At 63.2% G+C, this 21,657-nt stretch overlaps 1 protein-coding gene across 6 annotated transcripts in view; it reads left to right on the top strand.

Annotated features, from left to right (window-relative positions):
• Window positions 1-21,657, top strand: part of EFCAB6 (EF-hand calcium binding domain 6) — a 231,497-nt gene that overhangs the window by 145,584 nt on the left and 64,256 nt on the right. For all 6 annotated transcript variants that reach the window (XM_089307706.1, XM_070053016.2, XM_070053015.2 and 3 more), the window contains 4 exons: window positions 4,890-5,004; window positions 6,593-6,744; window positions 10,415-10,644; window positions 19,856-19,952. In XM_089307706.1, coding sequence (XP_089163832.1) covers window positions 4,890-5,004; window positions 6,593-6,744; window positions 10,415-10,644; window positions 19,856-19,952 — 594 coding nt within the window. The remainder of the gene's footprint in view (window positions 1-4,889; window positions 5,005-6,592; window positions 6,745-10,414; window positions 10,645-19,855; window positions 19,953-21,657) is intronic.

Genomic DNA, 21,657 nt, shown 5'->3' with positions numbered 1-21,657 from the left:
AAACACGGGCAGCAGTGCCCTGGTCCTTCCGGCCTGAGGGACCAGAAGGAAGAGGCCTGGGCAGCGCGGCCCCACGCTCCGCGGGACTGCGTCACCCACAGGCACGGAAGGCTGCGAGGGGCCCAGCCGAGGACCAGAGAGCTGCGCTGCCGTTGACCCCGGCAGCCTGGACGTCAGAGGGGCCAGCGTCCTCAGTCTCAGTGCAGCCAGGTCCACTGCCGGCCACACAGACAGCAGCACGTCCTCCCGGGGGACCAGTCACGGCTTTCCAGGGAAGGAGAACAGGGAGTAAAGTCCTCACAACACAGCAATGGCCATGTCCAGGGTACGGCAGAGAAGTCCCCGGCATGCGGGAGACAGGAACCGAGGCCTTCCTGGAGGGGAGGGGCTCTCGAGATGACGCGGTGTCCAAGGTGTGAGGAGGTGGGCGCCAGGCGCTGCCCTAGGTAGTGGCCCGTGCAGTGCTAACTTCCCTCTGGCATGGGTCGCCGCCACGGCCACGACCACGGCCACGGCCACATGCGCTCACTGGGCTGTGATGCAGCCCAGCGGGTGGGGGCGCTTGGCAGACACCGCGCAGGTGGGAGCATTTGACCCAGAGTTTTCAGCCTCCAAAACATGAGCTAAATACGCTGCTTTAAAAAAGAAAAAGAAAAGAAAAAAGACATTTTGCTATAGCAGTGAAAACAGACCCAGACCGGCACCCCACGGAGATCCAGGGCTGACATGTGGGTGTGTGGAATGAAGACTTCACCAGGTGCCTGGACCGAGAAGGAAAACGGCAGGAAGGAGCCAGTGAGCGCGGAGAGAGACCACAGGTGCACCCAAAGAAGGCTGTGCCTCAGGTCGTGCGGCACAGCCCACAAAGGCCCGCGTGGGTGTGCCTGAAATCACGGAACGTGATGCTTCCGTGGCTGAAACTTCCGAATACGCGGACCTGGAATGCGGACTGAGGACGGCAGGAAGTCCGAGCAGGACGCACACAGGAGACGTCGTACGCGAAGCTCCGCAGGGCTGAGCGCAGGGCTGAGCACCGGGAGAGGTCTCGAATGCGGAGAGCGGAGAACGGCAGGTTGCCCACGGGGAGCCGCGGGGGAGCCGCGAGGGAGCCCCGCTGAGCGCGCACCGAGGTGGTGCCAGGAGCAGAGCCATCCCGCCTGGAACCGCGTGTGCAGCCAAAGCTGGAAGTGGCAGATGAAACAGAACCTGGTGTCGCCAGGCAGGCAGGGCTGAAGGGGGGGCTCCAGCTGGATGGACTGGTCACCGGGAGAAGAACTCAGGAGCTGTGGAGGTCTGGCTACAAAAGGCACAGCTGGGCCCTGCCGGGAAGTGGGTTAAGCTTCTGGGATGCCTGCATCACAGTCTGAGTCCGGGCCGTTCCACTTGCGGTCCAGCTCCCTTTCCAGCTTGCCTGGAAGGCGGCAGGTGATGGCCTAAACGCCTGGGTCCCTGCCACCCGTGTCGGAGACCCCGGTGGAGTTCCTGGCTCCTGGGTTGGCCTGGCCCAGCCCCAGCTGTTGTGGGCATTTGGGGAGTGAACCAGCAGATGGAAGGTCGCCCTCTCCATCTCTGTTTGTTACTCTTCCTTTCAAATAAATGTATGTTTCAGAAGGATTTATTTATTTATTTGGAAGCCAGGTCACAGAGACAGAAGCAGATACAGAGAGGGGTCATCCATCTGCTGGTTCACTCCCAGATGGCCACGACTGAGGCTGGGCCAGGCTGACGCCAGGAGTCAGGAGCTGCTTCTGGGTCTCCCACGTGGGTGCAGGGGCCCAAGGACCTGGGCCATCTTCTACTGCTTTCCCAGGTCACAGCAGAGAGCTGGATCAGAAGTGGAGCAGCCAGGACTCAAATTGGTGCCCAAATGGGATGCCAGTGTTTTACCCACTACTCCACGGCGCTGGCCTCTAAGAAAATTTTTAAATGTAATACAAAAGGCTACCTTTTTCTTAGTTTGAAAATGCATGGGAACATTTGAAGCAAAAGTAACAGCATCGCTTTGTGGGGTTACACTTCGTGGAGATGTGATACGACGTGTGACGTGGGGGTGAGGGCCGGGCCCCGTGTGGCTGCAGGGCTCACGCGTGCTGTGGGACACGGCTCGGTGCCAGCTCTGAGCGCTCTGTGACAGAGTGGGTGCTGTCCTTAGAGGACCCACCCGCCAGCGCTGCCAGTTGGCCGGGTTACAAGCACGACTCGGGCTTAGGAGGCGGAGGACTGGGCTCTCCCAGGATGCTTTGCGGCAGCCGGACTTAGAGCAAAATGAGTCCTCGCACGACTCAGGTTGCCGGGCAGCCGCTTGGGGCACAGTTCCTCCCCGGGCCAGGCCAGCAGTGACACTGCGAGGCTTCGCTTTCTGAGGGAGACGGCTCCTGGGAGGCACCGAGGGCAGCGGCTCCGACAGTGACGCCTGCGGAGATCTGTTTGGTAAATGCTGCGGATCGCCTGGTGGCGTCCTGTGACTTGCCTGCAAGGGCTGTGATAAATCGAGTTGATTTCCTGCCGTGTTCATCTCAGAGACGGGAAGGCGCGTCGGAGGCGGGGGTGTGCACGGAGCGCGGCGCGCCTCTCCCGGCACAGCACCGGCTGCGTTCTGGGGCCTCTGCGGTGCTCCGGGCCCGCTGGGCATTGCACACGTGCAGCCGCGGGACGGGCTGCTTACGGCTCAGCCTCCCCAGGGTGCTTCTCAAACCCCCGGGCTGGCAAACATTCGCCCACAGACATTGCCTTACCACCATTACATATGTTTTTATGAAGGGACTAAGCGGGAGGAATTTGCAATGAATAATTCATGTGTAATTGTTTTCAAAACACACAGTTATTTTTCAAAGCAAGCAGCCCATCTCTCCGTTTCAGAGGTGCACGGCTGCCCCGCTGCTTCCACGTGGGCCACGGCGCATGCTCTGAACACTGGGGCTGGGGCGGGCTCCTCCACAGAGCCGGGCGGGGGTGTGTGCCGACGGCTCGCTGCTTGCCAAGGCTGCAGGCCGCTGCCCCCAGGCCCCGTGCAAGACCCCGGCGCCTGCACCCCTTCCCTGTCCACTCAGCTTCCGGCCCCACACCAAGCACAGGGCGGCCCCTTTTCTGGCCAGGCGGGGCCAGGCCCAGCCGGACACAGAAAGCCAGGCGGAGCCGTGCTGTGTTCATAGTTTACCCCGTACATCGACAGGGAGGGTCAGAACCAGCCATGATGACAGCTCCCTGGGTCCTCTTCCCACACACCAAGAGGAACGGCCCAAAACCAGAGGGCTGGCGGCTGCACTGCCGTCTCAGGCTACCTTGTTGCCGAGAGCCAGGTGTGGCCTGCAGCCGGGAGGGGTCGTGCTCTGTGGCTCCCACCTCAGCAGAACTCCGGCGGCTGGGAGGCGCTGTCCCGACAGCCTCCTGGCGGTGGGGAAAGGCCCCAGGGCAGCCCCTAGGGGCCCCCTCCCTCTCCTGCTCGGGGGTCACCAGCCGTGCATCAGCCTTTGCCTGTGCGGGTCTGTGTGGCTGCCTGTGGGAACGCCAGGGCTGGGTGGCAGAGCCATCGCCAGCTTCCTGCTGTGCCTTCCCTTGTGCGTTTCTGCCTCCCCCATCTCTGCTCCCGCCACTGGGGGACTGCCCATAACTGGTTCTGAACTGGGCCTGTGGCTTCCCACTCGCGGGGCGGGGCGAGTCCCAGACTCCCTGTGCTCCCGGCTTCTAGCTGGGCTTGGCAGGGGCGCCCTCCTCAGGGCTGACGCTGAGGACCGAGCGTCACTTCACGGTGCCTGGCCCCCTGTGCGTGGGGGTGGCGGCTGAGGACTGAGCGTGGCTTACGCGGTGCCTGGCCCCCTGTGCGTCCAGGGTGGCGGCTGAGGACTAAGCGTCACTTCACGGTGCCTGGCCCCCTGTGCGTCCAGGGTGGCGGCTGAGGACTGAGCGTGGCTTACGCGGTGCCTGGCCCCCTGTATGTCCTGTGCACCGCTGTCCCTGGGCCCCGTCACGTCTCTGGCTCCCCTTGACGTCATCTGTGGGCCCCGAGGCCTCTGCTGCGGCTGGCGTGTGGGATGAGCTGGTCCACCGAGGGTCCATGTGCTGGGGCTTGGTGCTCAGTGTGGTGACATGGGCGGGGGTGGCGCCGGGGCAGGTCGTCGCCCCAGTCCTGCTCCCGCTGCCTCCCTGGCGGTGGCATCTCTCCCTCTCACATACCGCGGAACTGTGCACCGTGACAGCTCCGGAACCGTGAGCCGAGCCATTCTCCCCTGCAGTCACCCAGCCCCAGGCGTTTGCTCCTGGTAGCACTGAACAGACTCGTGTACCTGTGCCTCTGTCCCGGGGGCGGGGCCCGTCCGACAGACACCTCCAGCTGGGGTCCCACGCCCTCTCCTGGAGGAGCTGTGCCCTCCCTAGCAGTGGGGAGCCACAGAGGTGGGGTCTCCCTCCCGCCTGTGACCTCCCTGGCGCCCCTTCTGGGAGCGGCTCCCCTCCTTCACGGACGGTCCAGCCCGTCGTGTGCTAGCCCAGCGCCGGCAGCGTTCACGGCACAGGAACCTGGGTTTCTCGACAGCGCGCTAAAATGGAGTGGGAGCCACTTCCCCACCCAAAACACACAGTGGCTTCCGCTCCTGGCCCCTACGGGGGCTCCGTGACCGCCGCAGGCAGCCCCCTCCCGAGTGCCTTGCCTTGTTTTGTTTGTGTCTCCTTGGAGACTTGCAAATGTGAATCTAACCTACACCGCAGCGACGACAAGCTGTGTCTCCGGCCCGGCGGCCTCTGGAGAGTGCCACGTGGACGCCAGCCTCGCGCCAGGGCCCGGGAACACAGGAAACCCTGCCGCACCCGCAGCAGCCGTCACGGGCCACGGCGGAGAGCAGGCCGGCAGCGACTCGGGGGCCGACCTCACTCCAGGCCCTCTGGCTCACCAGGTCCTGGAAGACAGCGGGATGCCCATGACCGACAGCCAGTACGCTCTGCTGGTCGCAAAGATAGGCTACAGGGACGACGGGATGAGTTACCTGGACTTCACCGCAGGATTCGAAGGTAGCGTGGGCTGAGCGTGCGCCCGTGGGGCTGTGTCCTGGGGGTGCCAGGAGGCTGCCAGCCTGGCAGTGGCTGAAGCAGCCTGGGTTCTGGGACCACAAGCAGACAAATTTAATTTTTATTTAATTTTAAATAATTGTATCTGTTTAATTTCCTCTTCTGCGTTTCTGCGCCCTCTTGTCCCTAAGTTAAATGGCGCAGGGAGTGGGCAACTTTGCTGGGAGTCAGCTCAGGCTTGGGGCACGAGCGGCTCGGAAACCAGCCTGGTTCTCGCCTCGCACCTCGTGCGCACTCAGGTTTCCTCCCAGAGAGGAGACGCCGCGTCCCTGCGATTAGATCCTGTACAGGCAAGGTGCTGGCGCCCCTCCTCGGCCGGTTCTCCACGATTCAGGAAACGCATCCTGTTCCCTGCGTCCCGGGCAGGAGCTGGCCGCTGCTGACGGCCACGTGCACTGCCCCTGCCCTCTGTGTAGACGGAAGCCACCCGGTCCCCCCAGCCAACAGCACCCCCACCTTGTCTGCCTTCCCTGATGCTGCCCCGGTGGACAAACAGGCCGTCTAAGAGCCACAGGATGTACACGGGTACCCCCGTGGCCTGCAGACCCCTGGGCTCACTGAGCCAGGGTCCCTCCCACCCTGCCAGGCCCTCCGCTGTCAGCTGTAACCAGAGGCCCCTCGCCCATGGCACAAGGCGGCACAGAGCCGCGGCGTGTTAGAATCCTCACGCTTTTCCCTGGGTACGTGTGGTGACGCTTTCGATGGAAACAGAAAGAAGGCAAAGGGACGTGGGTGTTGTCTCAGCGGCACCGTCACTGTGCCCGGTGTGTCCCTTTGTCCGGGGAGGCAGGGGCCTTGGAGCCAGCGAGTCAGGTACCGCCCAGCACCCACCTGGCCCCTTGGCCGCCCTGCTGCCCCTGCCCTGTCTCTCGCTGACCCTCTCAGCAGCCTGGCCCTCCTCTGGCAGCCCCCAAGCAAGGGGAGGGGGAGTGGGGCTCCAGGGGTCCCCTGCCAGGTGTGACCAGCCCCCCCATGGGGGGAGGGGTTGGAGGATGCACCTGTGCCATGACACCCTGCAAGGAGGGTACAGCCAGGTCGTGGGGGCGGGTAGCCTGGTCTGCGGCAAGGCCCAGCCTGGCGGGAGGGGGTGGTTGGAGTGGGGGCTACAGGTCCTTGGCTGGAGGGGAGGGGGCTGCAGGCAGCTGTGTGTCGGCTGGGGAGTCTGCGGGGGGGGGCAGGGTAGGCTGTGCTGTCCTGAGCCTCACCTCCCAGGGAGGCTGGGGCCTGGGACCCCCTGTGTCCTCTGTGGACAGAGCACGGTGATTGCCTTGTGGACAAGGTGTGAGAACCTGCGTGTGTGTGTTGGGAGGTTGGAGACCTGTGTGAAGGCGGCAGTGGGGTCTCAGGGAGTGGCCCTTCCATCTGGGGAAGCAGGGAGGGGCACGGGGGCAGGAGGTGAGAAAACAGAGCCCCCTAGGGGCAGCAAGGGCCCACCCCACCCCCCGGGGCTGGAGAACCGGGGTGGGCTCAGCAGGTCTGGGGAGGGAAGCGAGGAGCTGGCGCTGACGGCCGGCGTCTGGGACCCTTTCAGGTGCTGCCATGAGCGGGCAGGAAGCGCCTCTTCCTCAGACCCCTGCCCCCGCCCCCGCCCCCGCCCCCGCCCAGAGTCACCCCTGCAGCCACTTCGTCACCGCCGAGGAGTGCCTGCAGCTGCTCCCCAGGAGGCTGGCCGAGTCCTTCCGGGTAAGCTGTGACCGTCGGGGCAGCCCGCCGTGGGCCTGGGTCCTACTGCCCAGGGGACGGACGAAGACCCAGCGCGGGCCAGAGCCGGGCGCTTGCTGGGCAGCCCTCCCTGAGGCCCCCGCCCCCCCTGCTGGGAGGGGAGTGAGGGGACACTCCTCACAGGCGTGGCCGGGCTGTCCTTCCCATCCCGCTCATTCACTCGGCCTTTGCTGGGCTCCGTCTAAGTGCCACGTGAGAGGCGTCCCCCGGAAGCCGGCTCAGCCGAGGCACAGGTGGCAAACAGCTCGTGCCCTCTGACCAGTGTGCAGGGAGCTGAGGTGGGCCACAGGGCCACGGGGACAAGTCTTCATGGAGGACTTCCCGAAGGAGGTGGGCCCCACACTCAGTGTCGGGCCTGAGGTGTGTGCGGGCCAGAAAAGGAGGGAGCGAGCCGGGGACGAGGCCGCCTGAGCCAGGCGGGTGGCAGACGGCTCAGGCTCCCGGCACACCCAGGCCCACTGTGGCGGCACGGCCTGCGCAGGCCATGACGGGTGAAGTGGAGGAAGGAGATGGTAGCCTCTCGGGTGTGGACCAAGGTCAGACCTCAGCTGTCTGTGCTGAGATTCAGTGTAGCAGGCCAGTAGGCCGAGCCCCGTGGTGGCGGAAGAGGGAGGGGCATCCTGTCCCAGCCCAGGGCGTGGGGGGAGCGCAGGCCAGAGGGCAGGAGGCCTGGTCAGAGCCAGACCCCACTGAGGGTCTCCCCGTGCCGTCGCAGCCCTCATCTTCGTGTTTCTGTGTTCTAAAAGTTTATTTACTCATTTGGCAGAGTTACAGGGTGGGGGGAGGGAGGAGGAGAGAGAGACAGATCTTCCATCCACTGGTCCACACCCGAGGGGCTACAATGGCCAGGGCAGAGCCAGGAGCCTGGAACTGCGTTCAGGGCTCCACACGGGTGCAGGGCCCAGGCACCTGTCGGTCCTCGGTCAGGCGCTGACCAACACTGGGGGAGCCCCTCGTCACGCTCTCGCTGCCCAGGTCAGAGACCCTGCTGGCTGGGAGGACTTGAGGGAGGGTCTCCCCTGGCCATGGGGGGGTAGTGGGGACGGTCACCCTGTGAGCTGGAGACGCGACCCGGGATGGAGGCGCCGTCCAGGAGGCTCGGCTGGACGCCTGGCTGGGATGGCCCCCGTGCACCCTTGCGCCCTGGACAGCGTCTCCCAGCTCCAAGCCGTGTCCGTGTGTTTGCAGCGCACCCCCAGGCCAGTGCTCGCCAACTCCCCGCAGCCCCTCCCCGGCTCCTGGCCTCACGGGGCGGCCATGTCAGCCCGAGGCTCTGGTCAGGCACCCCTTGGCTGTTTGGCTCAGCCCTGCCCTGCCTGCCAGGCCCTGCACCCACGTGTGGTGTGGGCCACCCCCAGCGGGCTCAGGACCCCTCCCCTCCCCACTGCACGCCACACCCCGCTCTGCGGGCCTCTGTGCCTCTGGGCACCCCTTCCCCTTTGACCAGCCCCTGCCCACCCAGGCTTCCTTCTAGACGCTTCCGGTGCGCCTGGGGAGAGCCGCGGCCCCACAGCACCCGCTCTGCGTGCATTATGACTCAGCGCCTGCAGCACCCACACAGGGAGCCCAGCGGCTGCCGTGGTGCCAGCCCCGCGGGAGGGTCTGGTGCTTGTTTGTGGAGGGAGACCCCTTGCTACACGCCAGGCAGTGACCTGCGGGGGTCTCACAGGGGGGCTTCATGCTGCTCGTGACTGCCCTGCCAGGTGGCCGTCGGCATTCCTGTCCTATAGCTGGCAGAGCCGAGGGTCCCCGATGGGAGAAACTTCCCCAAAGCCACACATGCAGACAACGTCCCGTCCCGAATCTAGGAGACGGAGCAGTATCTGTCCGCAAAGCCCGCGGGCCGCCCCCGCAGCAGGCGTCGCCCTCTGGGGAGCCGAGGGCTGGCAGCGAGGGATGCCGAGAGCCGGTACACCTGAACGTGGTGACTCCACACCATCGACACAGGCCCGCGTGCCCAGGTGGCCCCCCGGCCCGGCTGCCTTCCCTGGCAGACTGCGGACCGTGATGCCGGGGCTCCTGGGGCCCCGCGGAGCGCCAGGAGGGGTGTCAGGTGCCCCGGAGACATGCTGCCCCTCAGTGTCTGCATCAGTGGCCACGACATTGAGCGCTGTCCCGGGAGCCGGGGCTGTAGTGGGAGTGGACGGAGCCCGGCCTGAGGCTGCCGGGGGGAGGGGGGGGCGCCGACAGGGAGCACACACCCGCCAGGAAGCGCAGCAGAGCGGGTGGAGGCCGGCGGCCCGTGCTGGCTGGTGCCGCTGCCCGGCTGGGTCAGGAGCGGCCTCTCTGCAGAGGGGACGTCCAGGCAGGGAGGCCAGGGAGGAAAGCGAGGCTCTGGGCAGACCCCACGGGAGAGAGTGGCAGGGGTGCTGGAGGCGGTCCATCCTGCCCAGAGAATGGCGAGGAGCTGCCGAGTGGGGAGTGGGGCCCAGAGATCCGGGAGCCCACGCTGGGGCAGGGGAGCTGTGAGAGCTGGGGACGCGGCCACAGCTGGGAGGCAGGAGTTCCGGACTTTGGGCCAAGCCGCAGGCGGTGGAGTGGGGAGAAGGGCTCTGATTCCCAGTGCACTCTGCAGGGGGAGCCCGGGGTGAGAGGACAGAGGGGTGAGGTCAGCATTGGGAAGAGCTGGGGGGCGGGGCCTGGAGTCTGGGTTGTGAGGAAACTGGCCCCACACCTGTGGACCTGTGAGGCTGGAGGGAGGAGGGGCCTGGGTTGGTGATGGAGGGGAGCCCTGGGCTCGAGGGAAGTTCCCCCTGCAGGCGGCCCCCAGCCAGGTACCTGCCCCCGCTCCTCCACCCCTGCTGGAAAGGGTGGCCTTCTTACAGCGCCCCCTCCCCAACCCCATCCCTGCCAGGGTGTTCAGCACAGAGCTGGCACGCGTGTCGCCTGTGCGATGTTTGCTGACTGAATGAGTGAGCGACCCCAGACTCCTGAGTCATTTGCACTGGGCACGGCAGGCCCTGCTGCGGGTTGTAAATAGCTGTTAGAGCGGAACCTCTCGGTGAGGCTCAAGTAGCCAGCTGTACCGGTGAGGGCCGCCCCGGCGCCCAGGGGAAGGGGACGGAGGGGCTATGGCCGCGGCAGCAGCTTTTGAGTTTGAGGTCCGGGAAGCACACACAGGGGACGTGGGCGGGGTGCTGGGCGCAGCCTGGCATTGGTGGGGGCACGCGGCGTGGCCCGTGTGAGCATCGCCGCCCCCTGCCGCAGCCCACTGGAGCAGGGCTTCCCAGTTCCCGTTGCACAGATGGGAAGGTGGGCACGGCCAGCATCGACGCCTGGCCTGGGGGCTTCCTGCCTGTGATGGAGCTGCGGTTCACGTCTAAGCAGCCAGGGCGGAGCGTCCCCCAGCCGGGCCTCCACCTTCTCTGTGAAATGAGAGCCCTGTGTCCCCGCGCTGCGTGGTGCACAGAGCAGAGGGGCGGGCACCGTCCAGAGAGGCGGCAGGGCGGTGTGAGACCCGGCGGGAGTCCTGGCCGGGGCGGGGGACGTGGTCTCACAGCCCCTGGCCTGCAGGCCGAGGTGGCCCTGCCCGAGGACAGCCTCAGACACACGGGGACCGCGGGTTTCTGTGCACCAGCGAGCGCCGGGCTCGGAGACGGGGCGGCCTTGGACGCGTGCGTTTTGTTGCCAGGACCCCTACTCTGCCTTCTTCAAGATGGACACGGACAGGGACGGCATAGTCAGCATGCGTGACCTGCACGGGCTGCTGCTGCACCTCTTCAGCCTCAGGGACGAGGAGTTCGAGCGCCTCCTGGGCCTGCTCGGCCTGCGACTCAGCGTCACTCTGAACTTCCGGGAGTTCCGGAGTCTGTTTGAGCAGAGTCCTCCGGGCGCGGACGAGGCGCCCCAGAGGGTGGTCAGGTGAGCGGGGGCCGGAGCAGCGGGCGGCGGGGCGAGGGGCGGGGCGAGGGGCGCGGCCCCGCCTGGCGCCGCGCGCACAGTCTCCACGCACGCACACGCACACGCACGCAGGCTCTTCAGAGCCCGGAAATGCACGTCGAGACCACAGCACGCGTGGATCTTTAAACACCGCACTAACGCAGCCATCTTTGAATTCCGTTTCTCCATGAACTTCCACGCGTGCCTTCGTCTGCTACCCTGGGGTCAAGTGCACCGGCTTTTATCTTAGCCTTTTACAGAGCTTCAGAGGTCTTGGAGCACACTGCCACTGTCTCAGGCTAGCCCCTCGTGTACTGTGCACCATCTCAGGCTAGCCCCTCGTGTACTGTGCACCGTCTCGGGCTAGCCCCTCGTGCACTGTGCACCATCTCAGGCTAGCCCCTCGTGTACTGTGCAACATCTCAGGCTAGCCCCTCGTGCACTGTGCACCGTCTCGGGCTAGCCCCTCGTGCACTGTGCACCATCTCAGGCTAGCCCCTCGTGCACTGTCGCTCCCCCTCTTCATGGAGGAACGACACTAAGCCCTGCCTAGGCTTCCTATCCGAGTCACGGCACCATTATGTCGCTCCCCGTCTTCGTGGAGGAACGACACAGGACCCTGCGCTGTTCTTTTGTCTGCTCGGCCCTCCCCGGGTTTGCTGCTGGTTCTTCCCGGGTTGGCTACCGTCCCTCAACCTCCGTGGAGGGGCGGGCCCCCTGCCACTTTCCCCACTTCCGCAGGGGAGCGGCACACCGCCGGCCGGCTCTCTCGGGGGCTGCTCAGGTGTTCCTTCAGATAGATGTTCCTGGTGCATGCTGTCTCTCTCCTTTATAGTCCTCTTCCACCAATCCCAACTCTGCTGCCCACACGCCGAGTACGCTGCTCTCCTCCAATCAGGAGCAGGTCCTACAGTTCATTGGTTGAACTGGAGGCAGCTGTGTAAAAGCTGTTTTCTTCTCTCCCAGCGCCATATTGTGGGAGAGCAGATGCATAGAATAAGTCTTAATTCCAGTAACTTAGTCTAGTCTCAGTTGCTCCCAGTTGCTCCCCACAGTGCACTGTGCACCATCTCAGGCTAGCCCCTCGTGCACTGTGCACCATCTCAGGCTAGCCCCTCGTGCACTGTGCACCATCTCAGGCTAGCCCCTCCTGTGCCATGCACCATCTCGGGCTGGCCTCTCATGCACTGTGCACGGTGCACTGTCTCGGGCTGGTCAGTCAGGTGCCCGAGAGACCCCTGGACTCTGACACGTGTGAATGACGGAGCCAGTGACTCCCCCGGCCAGTTGTTAAAATGTGGGTGCATTTGGACAGTTACCTTTCAGCAGGGTAACACAACATAACCCTCACCCTGCTGTTTTGCCCCAGGGGCTCCAAGTGAGTACCCTCCCCCTGCCCCACGCTGGGCTAGGGCAACTCCCTGGAGAGAGGGGCCCCAAATGCCTACACCAGCTGAGCCACGTTGAACCCAGGATCCAGTTATTGCCATCTGGGTCTCCCACGTGGTGACCAGGGCCCAAATTTACGCTTCCTTCCAGGGTGCAGAAGCTGCCAGGCATGTGGGGGACCTGAGGGTGGGATCTCTGACCCTCCCCACTGTCCCTGACCCCTCCCACTGTCCCTGACCCCTCCCACTGTCCCCTGACCCCTCCCACTGTCCCTGACCCTTCCCACTGTCCCTGACCCCTCCCACTGTCCCTGACCCTTCCCACTGTCCCTGACCCTTCCCACTGCTCCCTGACCCTTCCCACTGTCCCTGACCCTTCCCACTGCTCCCTGACCCCTCCCACTGTCCCTGACCCTTCCCACTGTCCCCTGACCCCTCCCACTGTCCCTGACCCTTCGCACTTCTCCCTGACCCTTCCCACTGTCCCTTGACCCTTCCCACTGTCCCTGACCCCTCCCACTGTCCCTGACCCCTCCCACTGTCCCTGACCCTTCCCACTGCTCCCTGACCCTTCCCACTGTCCCTTGACCCCTCCCACTGTCCCTGACCCTTCCCACTGCTCCCTGACCCTTCCCACTGCCCCCTGATCCTTCCCACTGTCCCTGACACTTCCCACTGTCCCTGACCCCTCCCACTTCTCCCTGAGCCTTCCCACTGCCCCCTGACCCCTCCCACTGCCCCCTGACCCTTCCCACTGTCCCTGGCCCTTCCCACTGTCCCTGACCCCTCCCACTGCCCTCTGACCCTCCCACTGCTCCCTGACCCTTCCCACTGTCCCTGGCCCTTCCCACTGTCCCTGACCCCTCCCACTGCCCCCTGACTTCCCACTGTCCCTGGCCCTTCCCACTGTCCCTGGCCCTTCCCACTGTCCCTGACCCTTCCCACTGTCCCCTGACCCCTCCCACTGCTCCCTGACACTTCCCACTGTCCCTGACCCTTCCCACTGCTCCCTGAGCCTTCCCACTGCCCCCTGACCCTTCCCACTGTCCCTGACCCTTCCCACTGTCCCCTGACCCTTCCCACTGTCCCCTGGCCCCTCCCACTGTCCCTGACCCCTCCCACTGTCCCCTGACCCCTCCCACTGTCCCTGACCCCTCCCACTGTGAAAAACGCCGGATGTCTGCAGTCTGGGCATCCAGAAGCTGTCGCGATGGTGGAACCGCTGTTGGGACATCCCAGCATGCCTTGCAGCCTGCAGAGTTCCCCACATGGCTCAGAGGAGTTGCTGCCCAGGCAGGGGATCTTCCTCTCTGTCCCCTGGCTCTGCGGACATGCAGTTTTCTTCTGGAAGTATCTGATGGATTCACCCCTGAAATCGTCAAGCCCTGGACTGTCCTTGTGGAAGATGTTTAAACCCAGCCGTGCGACAGTTACGTGACCGTATGGGGTTTCCACTTTCTGTGGCCATTCGTGTCTCTGGAGACGCTGGTCCATTTCATCTCCATTGTCAAAGTAATGGGCATAATAATTCCCTTGTTATTTTTTGAGTGTCTGTGGGGTGTCTGGAGGTCTCTTTCCTTCCATTTCTGATAGTGGCAACTAGTGTCTTCTCTCCTATTTTTATTGATCAGTTTAAAGTTTATCAATTCTATTGATCTTTTTAACACAACAATTTTTTGTATGATTTTTCTTTACTTTGATAACTTCAATTTCTGTGGTTTCTAATCTTTGTTACTTTCTTCTTTCAGAATGTTTTGAGTTTAGTTTTCTATTTCCACAGCCGGGAAACTCGGATTCTTTAGGTAATTCTTTCTCACGTGAAGCCCTAAGGCTGTGAACTTATTTTACCTGCATTCTCTCGTTTCCGCATATTGACAGTTTTTATTTCATCCATTCAAAAATACTTTCCAGTTTCCCTGTGACTTCCTCTTAGGTCCACAGATTGTTTAGAAGTATGTTGTTGAGTTTTCAAATATTTGCATAGTTCCCAATGTCTCTGTGTGACTGATTTGTATTTTCATTGTTAAGGGGCAGGGAGATGCTTTGTGTGGCTTTAATTCTTTTAAGTTTATTGAGGGCTGTTTAATGACCCCAGGTGTTGTCTGTGTGGGTAAATAGCCTGTCCATACTGGGGCAGAGCAAGCGTTCCGCAGGTGTGGGCCATGGGTGGCAGGTGGGGAGGGGGCCCGGGGCCCTGCAGGGAGGGTCACCACAGGTGTGGGATGTGAGTGGGAGGTGGGGAGGGGGCCCCGGGGTCCTGCAGGGAGGGTCACCACAGGTGTGGGATGTGAGTGGGAGGTGGGGAGGGGGCCCCGGGGCCCTGCAGGGAGGGTCACCACAGGTGTGGGATGTGAGTGGGAGGTGGGGAGGGGGCCCCGGGGCCCTACAGGGAGGGTCACCACAGGTGTGGGCCGTGGGTGGCACGTGGGGAGGGAGCCCCGGGGCCCTGCAGGGAGGGTCACCACAGGTGTGGGATGTGAGTGGGAGGTGGGGAGGGGGCCCCGGGGCCCTACAGGGAGGGTCACCACAGATGTGGGATGTGAGTGGGAGGTGGGGAGGGGGCCCTGGGGCCCTGCAGGGAGGGTCACCACAGGTGTGGGCCGTGGGTGGCACGTGGGGAGGGAGCCCCGGGGCCCTGCAGGGAGGGTCACTACAGGTGTGGGCCGTGGGTGGCACGTGGGGAGGGGGCCCCGGGGCCCTGCAGGGAGGGTCACCACAGGTGTGGGATGTGAGTGGCAGGTGGGGAGGGGGCCCCCAGGGCCCTGCAGGGAGGGTCACCACAGGTGTGGGATGTGAGTGGCAGGTGGGGAGGGGGCCCGGGGCCCTGCAGGGAGGGTACCACAGGTGTGGGCCGTGGGTGGCAGGTGAGGAGGGGGCCCCCGGGGCCCTGCAGGGAGGGTCACCACAGGTGTGGGATGTGAGTGGCAGGTGGGGAGGGGGCCCCCAGGGCCCTGCAGGGAGGGTCACCACAGGTGTGGGATGTGAGTGGGAGGTGGGGAGGGGGCCCGGGGCCCTGCAGGGAGGGTACCACAGGTGTGGGCCGTGGGTGGCAGGTGGGGAGGGGGCCCCCGGGGCCCTGCAGTGAGGGTCACCACAGGTGTGGGATGTGAGTGGGAGGTGGGGAGGGGGCCCGGGGCCCTGCAGGGAGGGTCACCACAGGTGTGGGATGTGAGTGGGAGGTGGGGAGGGAGCCCGGGGCCCTGCAGGGAGGGTCACCACAGGTGTGGGCCGTGGTGGCAGGTGGGGAGGGGGCCCGGGGCCCTGCAGGGAGGGTACCACAGGTGTGGGCCGTGGGTGGCAGGTGGGGAGGGGGCCCCCGGGGCCCTGCAGGGAGGGTCACCACAGGTGTGGGATGTGAGTGGGAGGTGGGGAGGGGGCCCGGGGCCCTGCAGGGAGGGTACCACAGGTGTGGGCCGTGGGTGGCACGTGGGGAGGGGGCCCGGGGCCCTGCAGGGAGGGTACCACAGGTGTGGGCCGTGGGTGGCACGTGGGGAGGGGGCCTGGGGCCCTGCAGGGAGGGTACCACAGGTGTGGGCCGTGGGTGGCAGGTGGGGAGGGGGCCCGGGGCCCTGCAGGGAGGGTACCACAGGTGTGGGCCGTGGGTGGCAGGTGGGGAGGGGGCCCGGGGCCCTGCAGGGAGGGTCACCACAGGTGTGGGCCATGGGTGGCAGGTGGGGAGGGTGCCCGGGGCCCCGCAGGGAGGGTACCACAGGTGTGGGATGTGGGTGGCAGGTGGGGAGGGGGCCCCAGGGCCCTGCAGGGAGGGTACCACAGGTGTGGGATGTGAGTGGGAGGTGTGGAGGGGGCCCCCGGGGCCCTGCAGGGAGGGTACCACAGGTGTGGGCCGTGGGTGGCAGGTGGGGAGGGGGCCCCGGGGCCCTGCAGGGAGGGTACCACAGGTGTGGGATGTGGGTGGGAGGTGGGGAGGGGGCCCGGGGCCCTGCAGGGAGGGTACTACAGGTGTGGGCCGTGGGTGGCAGGTGGGGAGGGGGCCCCGGGGCCCTGCAGGGAGGGTACCACAGGTGTGGGATGTGAGTGGCAGGTGGGGAGGGGGCCCCGGGGCCCTGCAGGGAGGGTACCACAGGTGTGGGCCATGGGTGGCACGTGGGGAGGGGGCCCCGGGGCCCTGCAGGGAGGGTCACCATAGGTGTGGGCCGTGGGTGGCAGGTGGGGAGGGGGCCCCGGGCCCTTCAGGGAGGGTACCACAGGTGTGGGATGTGAGTGTGAGGTGGGGAGGGGGCCCGGGGCCCTGCAGGGAGGGTCACCACAGGTGTGGGATGTGGGAGGCAGGTGGGGAGGGAGCCCCTGTGCTCTGCTGACGTCAGTGCTGCTCAGGTCTTCTTGCTTGTTGCTGCTTTTCTGTCTTCTTGTTCCATCCCTGAGCCAGGGAGGGAGCATTGACGTCTCCCAGCAATGGTTCCGGGGCTGCGCATCTCCTCTTCTGTCGATGTTTGCTTCAGGAACCTGGAAACTCTGAGAAGGGGCGTGCCATAGCCACACGGGCGTTTACGGTCTGCCGCTGTCTCAGAAGTTCCGAGTTCCCTGCTGAAGTCCCCCGTCCCCTGCAGAACGCCCTCTCGTGTGTCTGGGAGCAGGTCTGCCGGGTCGATCCTACTCTTCCCTCTTCAGAATCTTCCCCGCTTCGCTCCTGAAAGGGGTTTGCCGAGTTGACGGCTCTGTTGTTTCACCGCCTGACCAGCGGTGTTCCATCGTCCGGCAGCCTCCATAGTCTGCTGTGAGAAGTCTGTAGTCATCCAGAATTTGTTAAAAATCCAAAGTGTGTGGGAAGGTAGCCTTTTTCTTAGGTTACTTCAAAGTTTTTTTTTTTTTTTCCTCTATCTTTGGTTCTCAGCACTTTGCCTATGCTGTGCCGAGCACGTTTGGCTGTTATTTTATCTCCTTTGGGGGGTTGCTGAACTAATTGAATCCATAAATTAACTGTCTTTCACCAGATTTGAGGCGTTTCCAGCTGTTATTTCTTAGACGTGTTTTCTGTGGCAGTATCAATCTCTTTTCCTTTTGGTGCCTCAAAGACATGAAGCTTAATCCTTCGGATTGTGTGGCAGCCTCTGAGGCCATGGGGTTTTCCTCCGTTCTTCCTCCGCTGCTCAGGTTGGACAATTTCTGTTCAGTTTGCAGGCTTTCTCCTCTGCCGTCTGCTCCGCCAGGAGCCGGCACAGCGACGTTTTCATTCCAGTTGTTGTACTTCCTTGGTTCTAAGGTTTCCACTGATTCTTTCCCTTCCTCCTCTCTTTTCTTCCTTTGACTCTTCCATTGTTTTTTGACTTTCTACTTCTTCAATGCTAATAGATACTTCAGAATCTGACCATTTTAACATCCAGTTCACTTGGGAGTTGCTGTCCTTTACCTTGATGGTTACTGAGCGTTTCCTTTTAGCTTGTGGTTCTTTATAGAATTCGGATCATACCTTGGACATTTAAAATATTGCATGAGGACGCACTGGTCCTGGTAAACTCATCTGCGGTGTGTTGAATTTTTGTTTTAGCAGCAGGCAAAGCAGTCCCGTCAATTTCAGATTGCAAGTCCTGTCCTGCCTTCTGTGGGTTCAGTGTTAGCTTCCCAAGACATCGCAGCACTGTTTGGGGCAGCCCACGTGTGCCCCTCTACCCAGGGGCTGGTCCCAACTGCACAGTGGTCGTGTCCCCAGAGTCACTGCACTGTTCTGGGTTAATTCCACACAGGAGCAGTCCCAGGGAGGACCTGCAACTTCCGGCACAGATGTGGGACAGCCGCCAGCTCTCCGCCATTTCCCCCACACTGTCCGGCCCCCAGGTTTCCTGGTGCTCTGGTGGGAAACTCCTAGATCTCAAAACACCTGTTTGCCCTGCTGCGCATTTCTTGTGAGTGGGTCTACCCCCAGGACCACAGAATGAGGGAAAAAAGAGATTTGAAGAATAATGTGAATGTGCCCCACATCCCTTGAATCCCAGGGGCTTCTTTTCCCGTTTCCTCTAGGCAGACACAGTTCCAGAGTCCTACGTGTCTCCATGGCACTGCTGAGCCTGGACCCCTGCAGAAGTGCCGTCTCATGTGGGGGATGCAGAGCAGAAGGAGGCCAAGAAGGGGCTCCCCTGTGGCTAGCGGGTGGTCTGGAGCCTTTCTCTCCGTGTCTGCTGTCCCGTCCCACAGTTAGCGCTGTTCTTATCCAAGGTGGGCGTATAGGAGAAGCCTCCAGGAGTCCCACACCGGGCCATCTGGGAGTTCTGAGTCCCCTCGGCCTCGTGTCACCTACTTCCTTAGCGTCCTCGGAGCAGCAGCTCCGTGTTCTGGGCACGGTTTCAGGTTGGAGTCGGGGGTTCCGTCCTGGCTGGGGCGAGGAGCACAGCTCAGGGGTCTCACGCGGCCTGCAGGGCTCCCTCCCTCACCCTCAGAGAGCCGCTTGACCGCAGGCAGGGGCCGCCCTCAGCAGACTCCCTTGTCTTCCGCATGCTGACCTCAGTCCCGTGGCCGTGGCCTCAGCATCGTGGTCATGGATCCTGCAGGGTCCACAGCAGTGCAGCGCGTGTTACCTGTGTCTCTGGCTGGCAGGGAGGCGAGGGTCTTACTGTCAGAGAGCAAATGAGGTGGGGGTCTTATTGTCAGAGAGCAAAGGAGGCGGCCAATTCCCTAACAAGAGGAAGTGAGTAGCTATCGGAGGAGGCCGTGGACGAACCTTCCAGACAAGTGCATCAAGCCTCATGGCCTAGAGAGTGGACTGGGCTGCAGGGGCGGGGGCTGGATGAGGCGGCCAGTGGCACCGCCCCTCGGGGCTCCATGCAGCGCTTTGGGGAGCTCCTGGTGCGTCCCCTGAGTTACAGGTAGGACTCAGGAGGGTCAAGGTGAGGCCAGGGACATACATGGCGTTAGGACCTGAAGTCCTTCTAAGAAAAAGCTGTGAAAAGGAAGCGTAGTCCGTCAGCCGCCTCTCCCTGGTGTGCAGTGGTGGTGGGGCCGGGCTGGTGCACTGGTCCCTTTCCTCTCTGGGAGTTCCAGGGTTCTGTGGAGTCCGGTAGGCAGTTGGAGAGGATGGCACAGAAAAGCAGGTGAGGCCAGGGTGCCCGTGGTGCAGCAGAGGTTGTAGCTGGGGACACGCAGAGGGGTGGCGCCCGGGGAGGGGAAGGAGCCGGAGCCAACGGTGCCGAGTCGGGGCGGGCAGCCCAGTGAGCAGAGGCAGGCTGTGCCGGGCCGGGGGTGGGGGACATTCGAAGGGGCTGCACGCCGTTCTCACCCCCTGTTTGGTTTTTGGGGAGGAGAAATCTGGGGCACCACCAGTTCCTTCAGCCACAGGCCTCCTGTGGTCTCCCCGGGGTCTGTGAGCACGCGGCCTCCTTTAAGGTGTCCTTGGTGTCCAGCATCCTGTGAGGAGATAAAAGAAAACAAATAGATGGACCCCACAGCCTCCCCTCGGAGAACCAGCTGAGATCCGCCATCCGCGTGGCCACCTGTTGCCCGCGGCACCCTCGCTCCTGCCCGCACGTTCAGAAATAAAAGTTTTGAGTCGTTTTCTTCAGAGATGTTAAAGTTATATCGTGGGTTCACTTTTTTTTTCTCTCCTCCACCAAGAATAATTGAGTTCTGATATTTCATGTGCTGCAGGAAAAAAAAAAAACTGAATAGCGCTTATCTGAGAATAAACAAGGGCTTTCGGACTTTGCGAGGACTCCCCTGACACAGCTGGGAAGCAAGGCTGCGTTTCTAGAATTAAGCTGGGCCAGACGTGGGGGACCGGGCAGGGGTGCGGGAACCCCCGGGAGATTAATGAGCCCGTCAGATGCAAACGCCGTCATTCATTTCTTTCTTTAAAGACTCAAACAGAGGGTCGCGGACTCAGATCTCGCCTGCGAGCAGGCTCATCAGTACCTTGTGACCAAAGCAAAGAACAGATGGGCAGACTTGTCCAAGGTAAGAACGCGGCCGCTTCCCTGGGGGAGGGAAGATCCGCCTCCGGGTCATGGGCCGCAGGATGAGCCACCTCCGGGTCGCGGGCCGCAGGATGAGCCGGTTGCGGAAGTCGGCAGCCGCCCGTGCCCTTAAAGACTCTCTCAGCCTAACTTCGCACTCACTCTCAAGGTCCACTGGCGTTCAGGGAGGGAGTGGCTGTGGGAGGTGCACGGACAGGGATTCCTGGCGTCACTTCAGGCCTGATCTGAACGGACAATTCCAGTGAGAACCGCGAGACGCCGTGGTGCGTGGTTGTACAGAGCTAGGCAGGTGCGCCCGGGAGAGCCAGGCCTCCCTGTCTGGCCGGAGTTGGAGGCCGACGCCCTCCCGGGGCAGTGGTGTGTCCGTGACTGTAATCCCAGAGCCACAGCGGCCGCTCTGCCTGCTGGGACTGCGGCCGTCCCGGGGTCTGGGCTCTCAGCTCACGTCCTGCGGCACAACAGGACCCCACGCCCTGTCAGCAGCACTTTCCCACCCGCCTCCCACGAGCCTTTCACTCCACCCCGTGAATTCCCCGGCCGCCTTTCCTTCCGCCATCTGCTCTCGCTCTCTGCCTGTTGCGGGCCCGTGTGTGTGTGTGGTGCGATGCCATCTCTCTCTCTCTCTCTCTCTCTGCCCTGAGAAGCCCCCGGGGCTGCCTCCATTCTGGCCACTGCCCTCCATGGAGTGACTGTGCTGGCCCAGGCCGGCCGATCCCATGGGCTGAAGCCCGCCTGCCCCGCGGGTGAGGAGTGGGGGGCAGGAGGGTACCCCATGTGCCCGAGCTGGGGCAGAGAGCGGGAAGCAGTGTGGGTGCCACCTTCCCTGCCTCACTGGCTGCTGAAAGAGCCCCCTGCTCTGCAGGCAGCCCCTCCTCTCACCTGTACCCCCTCCTCCCGGGGGACCGCACCCCCCTGCCCGCTGCACTGCTCCTGGCCTCCCTGCCCTTGGTCCTCCATGGAACCAGAGAGAGTTCCCGTGGCTCCACCTGCCGGCCAGCGTCCAGTGCCGTCGGGGCCCGGGGTTTTGGCTCTAATAGGAGTGTGGTGAGAGCTCACTGTTGGATGAGTCTGCATCTCCCTGGTGACGTGATTTGCCACTTGCGTACCTTTGTAACGAGGTGTTCACCGAGGCCTGTGGCCCGTATTTTTATTTTCAGGATCATGTATTTTCTTGCCGTGGCGTTGTGAATTCTTAGTGGCGTTTGGGCCACCATCCTGCCTCAGACAGGCCTTCCTCAAACGCCTCCTCCCGTCCCATCTTCCCTTTTCTTGACAGCGGCTCCCACGCGCAGACATTTTTAGCTTTGATGAAATCCAGATGGTCAGTTCTTCTCAGGGACCGCATCTGAAAGGTCACTGCCAGGCGCAAGGCCAGGTGGGCATCCTGTTGTCCTCCACGAGTTTGTGTTTCACGTTTGGGTTGGGGCCCCGTTGAGTCAGCTTTTGTGGAAGGTGGGAGGTCTGTGCAGATTGAGTGGTTTTGTGTGTGGCCGTCCGGGGGTTCCAGGACAGTTGGTGGCAAAAGCTGCCTGTTCTCCACCGCTTCGCCTTTACCCCTTTTGTCAGGAAAGAGCATCGATGGCGCCACTGGTGTGGCTCCCTCCCGTCCAGTGTCTTCTCCACCCCTATCACACGGTCCCGCCCCCCAGCCCCCGCCTCTGCTCTCCCTTCAGTATCACACTGGT

This window comes from Oryctolagus cuniculus, chromosome 11 (genome assembly GCF_051225735.1).
Source record: "Oryctolagus cuniculus isolate XC-2025 breed Fujian yellow rabbit chromosome 11, ASM5122573v1, whole genome shotgun sequence".
Lineage (NCBI taxonomy): Eukaryota > Metazoa > Chordata > Mammalia > Lagomorpha > Leporidae > Oryctolagus > Oryctolagus cuniculus.
Note: the sequence above shows the minus strand (reverse complement) of the source record. Positions and strands in the feature narration are given on the sequence as shown.